This window comes from Oryza brachyantha, chromosome 10 (genome assembly GCF_000231095.2).
Source record: "Oryza brachyantha chromosome 10, ObraRS2, whole genome shotgun sequence".
Lineage (NCBI taxonomy): Eukaryota > Viridiplantae > Streptophyta > Magnoliopsida > Poales > Poaceae > Oryza > Oryza brachyantha.
The window spans coordinates 10460400-10468786 of record NC_023172.2 but is presented as its reverse complement, the minus strand read 5'-3'; the positions used below and the strand labels follow the sequence as shown (position 1 = coordinate 10468786).

Below are 8387 nucleotides of genomic sequence, written 5' to 3'. Positions count from 1 at the left end.
GCCTTCATAGGTTGAAGCATTCAGCATCGTCAATTTCAATGGCTTTGCCCATGTTGCTCATTCCTCCTCCAAATCTTTAGCCATGGGATAAATAGTAAAAACTGATATGCAAAGACAAAAAGAATGCTGAGATTAGTATGCTGCAAATAGATCCAAACACACAGTACCAAATCCATTTGCTAACTCTATGAGAAAACACTGCATCGGACGGTAGCATGGGCACGGCCAGCGGTAGAGGTGAGTCGGCGCCAACCGACAGAGTGGGCGGTGCGGTGGCCGGCGGCGAACAAGTGAACTTTTTGTGGTATTCCCATTTTCTCGCATGCGCTGCCATCCACGGTCCAGTGGCTCTTTCAGAACCTGGCAATGGCCGGTGGCGACCTGTGCAGCCTCGTTGCCGTGGGACGGGTGCCGACCAGTGGTGGGTGGCGATGGTTGGTGACGGCGGAGCTATGGGAGCAGCCGGGAGCGTGGTTGCGGCCGTCAGTAGGCGTTGGTGCGGCCTGCAGCGGGGAAGAGACGTACCGACGGGAGTGGAGGGCGACAGAGTTGAGTTCCCGGTGTGGCAGGTGGCGTGTCCTGTGAACGATTGCAAGAGAGAGGCATTTTAGATCCTCCTAGTCCATTGGATATATTGATCTAACGGTGGAAAATCGATTGAGTTAATCCTGTGTATATTTCTTAGGGTAGCCATAGAGAAATTCTAACTCCTTTTTATATTAGTATAGATAACCTAGGGAAAAAGGGTAAAAGAATATCATTCTAAAATTATTTTTTGGAAAACGATTGGTCATTTTTTTAGATTTATGATTTTGAGAAGTTTATTACTTCAATATGACGCTAACACAAAATTAAAAAAAGCTGTAATGTTAGAAAAATGATCAAAAAAGTTATTATTCATATATTATATTGTAAAAATGGTATCAGTACGGTCGAAAATTTCAATACTGTTTACCTAATATAATGATTGCTGCTCGTCCATTATTGAAGCTGACCGCTACGGTACAATACGGTGTACTCATATACCGTACCGTCACCGGCAACGGTTCAGGGTAAAATCTATGGTGCTCGACTTGTGCCCTCGCCGGCGGCGGCGCTTCCTCCGGCCGGGGCCGGGGGGACGCTGACGATGTCGACGTTCTTCTTCGTCTTGACGCGGACGCTCAGCGCGAGGCACTCCGCGTCGAACTGCCCGGCGACCATCATCAGGTTTGCCGGGATGTCCACCGTCACCTTGGTGACGCCGGGGTACTCCATCACGGCCTTGCGTACCTTCTTGGCGCAACCCCAGCAGTGCAGCCGATCGATCCTCAGAACGGTGTGAGGCGGCGCCGGCGCCGCCGGGCCGCCGCCGACGACGACGGTGCCTCCGGCAATGGCGGCTGCTTCCTCCTCAGCCTCTTCCAGCTTCTTCTTCGCGGCGGAGACGATGGCGTTGCGCACCGCCGTCGTCGACGCTGTCCACCAGCCGTGCATGGCCTCTCTTGCTGTGAAGTATACGTGGTTTTTTTTTCTCTTCACTCTCGAATAGCAGTGCGCGTTTATAAAGGGAAATAGAAAATCAAAGGCAAATCAACAAGAGATCGTCGTAGAAACGGATGCCCGTATATACCATATACTCTCTGGGTCACAATATAAACACATTCCTAATACTGTACAAATAAATTGTTATCAGAAAAAAATATGTTAACATGCTACTCATCATTAAATAAGGAGATCCTACCGAGTGAGATATAGGTAAAAGTAAATTGATACAGATTTAAATATGATAGGTTGACATAAAATTAATCGATACAGATTTACATTTGAGATGATTGATGAGACATCCAGTACTCTATGAATATTTTTTATGTGACTAATTTAAATCCATAAATGCACTTATTATTTAAGACAGTAGGTATATATTTTACGTTTCGCATTTTTTCGCGGAAATCATTTACTACTTGTTTTCTGAGAACTACAGTATATGTTTTCATTTACTAGCTAGTTTTGTTTGTTACAAAAAAAAAATATGCCAATCTGAAGCGAGTTTTCGCGTGAAGCTATAGCTAGAATCTGAATCCGAATCAATCACTTGCAAATTGATATGTCCGAAACTCCCAATTCAAGCAGTCTTTCCGAGATGACCAAGACGCATTTTCAAAGTTGTGGATCGCTGACTCACTAAAAACAACGTATAAGATGGCCTATCATTATACTATATGTTTTATATATGTTAGTACTATTAGATCCATATAAATCATAAGAAATCTAACCACATATATAAAAAATATTTATTAATTTATAGATAAATCTATGTATAACGAAAACACTTTCTAATATGAATCTATGTATAAATCTATCCATACTTTTATATTTATATTTGATCATTTATTATCTAATAATATTACATAACTATTAATTATTTTGTTCTTTTATTTTATCATAATATAAGAATCATTTATATTTTTTATTGTACCAAATATTTAAATGAAATGACTGGTCAAGATTCAAAGCGCTGTCAAATAAAAAGATACTAAGCTGAGTATTTCATTTTGCATGCCGCTCCTGACTTAGGTCTTTTCCGAAGCCATTTGTACATTAAAAGGCCCACGATGCATGTGATGTTCAATGACTCTATCTTTTCACCTCTCACTATGATGATTATAAGCCAAAATTTAAACTTTTGACCTTGAATTTCAAGTATATTTTTTAAGTGTTTATTTTTCAGCCTTAGTTTTTTGGCTGGTTAAGAGATATATAATTTTATTTACAAAAATATTTTTCATTTACAAATATACCGTTTGAATTTTCTATAAATAAGCCAAATATTCACCGCCAACTACACAAAATTCTGAAGCGACAAAAAGAGAACGAGAAAGTGATTCCATTATGCAAAATCGAATTGCTTCTATTCCATTCAGAATCTCAGATTATTGGGCAACATCAGCGGTAGAAGCAGCGTCATTATTCCAACAATTATGCTAAACTAATTGCAAAACCGACGAGTAATGAACTTGCTCAAAATTCTTGATTAGAAGGAGAAAAAAAAACGAGGACTGAATCTTGTGCTGAGCCCTGAGTTGCATAGTACATGCAAGTTACTAGCTAACTAGAAAGTGCGGCCGCCGTACGTCGACGCCGACCGCCTCGGCCTCGCTAGGTTTATTGGTCAATCGACGTCGACTTCGTCGTCACTGGACGGAACAGCCATTGGGGTTGTCATCGCTGAAGTAGGACGGGGTATAGACGCGATTGTTCGGCGTGTGCTCGTACTGCTGGTAGTAGCCCTGTGGCGGCGGCGCGCCGTACAGATCAGGCGGAGGAGCCTCATGCCAGCCGTAATGCGGCGGTGGGACCTGCTGCGGCGCCTGCATTGGCGGTGGACCCGGCGCCGGCGGCGGGTTGATCGGGGCCGAGCTGCTGCTACTGCCGGCGGTGTTCTGCGGCGTCGTGGGTGGGGGCGCCGCCGCCTGGGGAGCAGCAGCAGCGGGCGTCGTGGGCGGCGGCGCAGGCTGCGGAGCACCAGCGGCGGGCGCCGGCGCCGGCGGTGGCTCGACGCCGGTGCTGATGATGACGACGGGCTTCTTCAGCTTGCTCTCGAGCCGCGCCCTGACCGCCTCGGCGTCGGCGGTGCCCTCCACCTCGACCCGCCCCTCCCCGACGTAAGGCTTCACCGCCGTCACCCCTGCATCGTCCGGACATACAAGTGAGATCGTCACCTCGAGGCTCGAGCTCGTCATGGAAGGCAAGATCGATATAGGATTTACCAGCAATTTTCTTGATGGCCTTCTCGATCTTCTTCCCGCATCCCTTGCAGTGCACTTCCATCTGCAGGACAATGGGCGCCATTGCTACCGATCGATCGATCGAATGGCAGCTCAACTGTTCATTTCTCTTTTTTTGAGGTGTGGAAAATGTTTTGCGTACGTGGGTTTTATAGTGGAGTGAGATGATTCTAACTACCAGAATTACCAGGAAGTAAATAATACAATCCCTCGATTATCTCTCACGTGATAATTAGGTCGGATCTCTTTCTTATTATTGTATATGCGTGCATGCTTTTGTTTTCTCTACTAGTAAAAATGTACAAACATATTTAAATAAGTATTTTTGCTATTAAGAAAAATTAACCTAGAGTTGAAACGGTAAAAATGTATCATTTTAAAATTAGTTTATGGAAAATGATTGCGCTTTTTCTATATTTACTAGCAAACTTGACCAGTGAGTGATTTAAGATTATAGCTGACCGCAATGTCCCTTTGTGATTTTGTGTTCAAGATTGAATTTTTCCAAAATGAAACGGTAAAAGAGTATCATTCCAAAATATTTTTTTCGAAAATGATTAGGCATTTTTTTCTATTTATGACTTTGAGTACCTTCTTCTTGGCGCAACCCTGATCGATCCTCAGAACGGTGTCCGCCTCCGGCAACGGCGGCTGCTTCCTTCTCGGCATCTCCCAGCTTCTTCTTCGTGGCGGTGACAATGGCGTTGGGCAGCGCCGTCGTCGCTGTCCAGCAGCCGTGCATGGTCTCACTTGCTGTGAAGTATATACCTGGGGTTTCTTGTGTTCTCTCTCGAATAACAGTGCGTGTTTTATAAGGGGAAAAAAAATCAAAGGCAAATCAACAAGAGATCGTCGTAGAAACTGACACCGGTATATACCATATAATCTCTCCGTCTCATCTATCTATCCTATCAGTAGACAAATTTGTTTTACTTATGGAACAAATCTAACACCTTAAGTTATTTACATCAAATTGGATGGTCTATGTTTCATCTAAACAAACTTGTTTTACTTATATGACAAATCTAACGGCTTAAATCATCTGCATCGAATCGGCCGGTCCATATTCCATCTACCCCTTTCATTTACTAGCTCCTCAAATTACGCATATTTTCTATCTATCCGACCTATATCAAATTTAATACATCAAATCTCCAAAATTCAACATGTCATAACATGACCGAAGTAAGTATTACGAATACCACTATGTCAGAGAAAAGTTCAAGCTATTACATATTTATTAATTTGAACGTGTGTCTATTGCATTATCTAATTTATACCTAAACCATTTTTCTTTGTATAAAATATTTATTATTTCTACTAGATTTTTATTCTTACGTGTCAAAACAAAACATGTTTTACTCATTGGATAAATCTAACGGCTAAAATCATCTACATCAAACCGGACAGTCCATGTTCCATCTACCATTCTTCCCTTTAGTGGCTCCCCAAGTCATGCACACTTTCCCTCTATCCACCCTATACCAAATTTAATATATCTAATCCCAGTTAAATATAGATCCAAAATTCAACGTAATATAAAAAAAATCGAAGTGAGTATTACAAATAACACCGTGTCAGAAAAAAGCTCCCACTATTACCTATTTATTAACTTGAACGTATATATATGTGTATATTTTATAATCTAATTTATAACTGATCAATTTTTCTATTTGATGCGGTTGTTTTTCCGTCTATGTTTAACCATTCGTGTTTAAATATATAAAATATTTATTACTTTACTAGATTTTCATGTCTTACGTGTCAAAACAAAATCTATAGTAATTAGGTGGTGTTTGGTTCTTTAGTCCTAGGACTAAAAATTAGTCTCTAGACTAAAATTTTTAGTCTCTACTGTTTGGTTAGAGTGACTAAAAGAGACTAAAAATGCATCATATATAGAAATTTTTGTTAGAGGGTTGGTGTGAAAGGAAGATTTAGTCCCAATAAGTACATATGGAAGGGACTAATAGACTAATACAATTTTAATCCCATTTAGTCTCTCTTGTTTGGGTTTTTAGGGACTAAAGGAGACTAAAATAGAGGGACTAATGGATTAGTCACCTAAAGCAAACATAGCCTTAGCCAATTAGAACACACATTGTCATAATTTGAAGTTTCTATAATTTTAATTAAAAAGATTGCATACACAAGATAAACCCTTCCATATAATATTGTAGACTTTCTAAAAACTAAAATATACACTTCTCAAAGATAACTGATATAATTATGCACATGCCAGATTTACAACGATTGATATATTCCTCTTACCTACATAATCACGGAAAATAATCTATATCCATATATACGTTGAAACATTATCGTGAAAGATAAGTATGTTCATGGCTAGCAACCGACTAGACTTCCTCACCACCACCATGGACGACGCTTCCACCAGCAAGCACATGGACGTACACCTTTGCACCAGCACCCATCCGGATATATATATGCGCACGGGATACACTGGATTGCCGCCCTTCAAATGGAGCAGCAAGCAGTGACAACGGCAGTGGTAGGGTAATGTGTGATTAATTACTACGAAGTACTATTTACATTTAATCACACATACTCAATCAATCACATACATATATAAATTGATTCAACAATATGAGTTAACCTATACGAACACGTTAAATTTAGCTAATATCGAAGTTAATTTGTCTCTGTCATGTTATTGATTAGCACCATTGTAGGAAGAAATGTCTACCAATTATACATGAACATGTGAACAAAATTATGCATATCTTTATGAATTTGATTTATTATTACTATAGGGACTTTATAAATGAGTTATAATAGTGCACAAAAACTCTGAAAAAGATGATGGTAGAACATATATCCAAAATTTAACGGTGTCATAGAAAAACCCGAAGGAGTACTACAAATATCGCAATGTGGAAAACAGCACCCGCTATTTCCTATTTGTCAATCTGAACATATATACTAATTTAGACAATATCTCTCACACACTCTCTTTTAATTTATTTATTTGATGTCATCAACTTTTGGTTCTACATTTAGATCCAAAGTTTAATGCTGCCATCTAAAATCGGAGGGAGTATTACAAATACTATTGTGTAAAACTGAACATGTGTGCATATATATTACATAATTTAATTTATGCAGCATAATATTGCATTGATTTTAGGGTTAATTAAGTCCATGCCATTATAAATTTGCTAGTTTTGAAATATACCATTGCAATTTGACTAATTGTAAGGATGTCATTATAATTTCAGAACTATTACAAATATGCCACTCCATGCCCTTTCGATGTATTTTTAAAAAAACTTTGGACCATATTGCCCATCTGTTGTTTGTTGTGCCCTTAGCATGTGCAAAGGGTAATTTGGTCCAAAAATGATATATTTGAAATAGTTCTAAAATTATAGTGACATCGTCAAATTGTAATGGTATATTTCAAAACTGACAAATTTATAATGGCATGAATCTAATTAACTCTTGATTTTATAATAGGCAAATTTTGCTACAGGGCATCCAATGTGCACCGTAAGATCGCGAATTTGTTTTGAGCTACCAAAAAATAAGGTAATTAGCTGAGTCCTAAGTTGCATTGTGCATGCATATGCATGCAAGTGACTAGCTAGCTAGTGCCGTGCGGCCGCCGTACGTCATATCGACGCCGGCCACCTCGGCCTCGATCGCTAGGTTTATTTGGTCGATCGTCTCGACGTCGACTTCCTCGTCCTCGTCACTGGACGGAACAGCCATTGGGGTTGTCATCGCTGAAGTAGGACGGGGTATAGACGCGATTGTACGGCGTGTGCTCGTACTGCTGGTAGTAGCCCTGTGGCGGCGGCGCGCCGTACTGACCAGGCGGAGGAGCCTCATGCCAGCCGTACGGCGGTGGGTCCTGCTGCGGCGCCTGCATTGGCGGTGGACCCGGCGCCGCCGGCAGGTTGATCGGGGCCGAGCTGCTGCTGCTGCCGGCGGTGTTCTGGTGCGGCGTCGTGGGTGGCGGCGCCGCCGCCTGGGGAGCAGCAGCGGCGGGCGTCGTGGGCGGCGGCGAGGGTGGCGCAGGCTGGAGATCAGCAGCAGCGGCGGGCGCCGGCGGTGGCTCGACGCCGGTGCTAATGATGACGACGGGCTTCTTCAGCTTGCTCTCGAGCCGCGCCCTGAGCGCCTCGGCGTCGGCGGTGCCCTCCACCTCCACCCGCGCCTCCCGGACGTAAGGCTTCACCGCCGTCACCCCTGTATCGTTCGGGCACACGTACAAGAGAGATCGTCACCTCGAGCTCGTCATGGAAGGCAAGATCGATATGGGATTTACCAGGGATTTTCTTGATGGCCTTCTCGATCTTCTTCCCGCATCCCTTGCAGTGCACTTCCATCTGCAGGACAATGGGCGCCATTGCTACCGATGTGTGGAGAATGTTTTACGTGCGTTGCTTTTATAATGGGGTGAGCTAAATCTAATTAATTAACATGAAGTAAATAGTAAATCCCTTGATTATCTCTCACGTGATAATTAGGTCGGATCTCTTTCTTATTATTGTGTGCATGCATGCTTGCTCGTGTCTTCTCTAGTAGTGAAATTGTATAAACATATTTAAATAATTATTTTCAGGTTTGCTATTAAGAAAAAATAACCTAGGGATG

The 8387-nt window shown here is 41.9% G+C and overlaps 1 protein-coding gene across 1 annotated transcript; it reads right to left on the bottom strand.

Annotated features, from left to right (window-relative positions):
• Positions 1-1059: 1059 nt before the first annotated feature.
• On the bottom strand, positions 1060-3831 carry LOC121055495 (heavy metal-associated isoprenylated plant protein 9-like). Its single transcript, XM_040528000.1, has 3 exons — positions 3750-3831; positions 3506-3667; positions 1060-1487 (listed from the first exon to the last, which is right to left on the bottom strand). The coding sequence occupies exons 1-3, from the start codon at positions 3829-3831 to the stop codon at positions 1060-1062; spliced, it is 672 nt and encodes a 223-aa protein (XP_040383934.1).
• Between the last annotated feature and the right edge of the window lie 4556 nt (positions 3832-8387).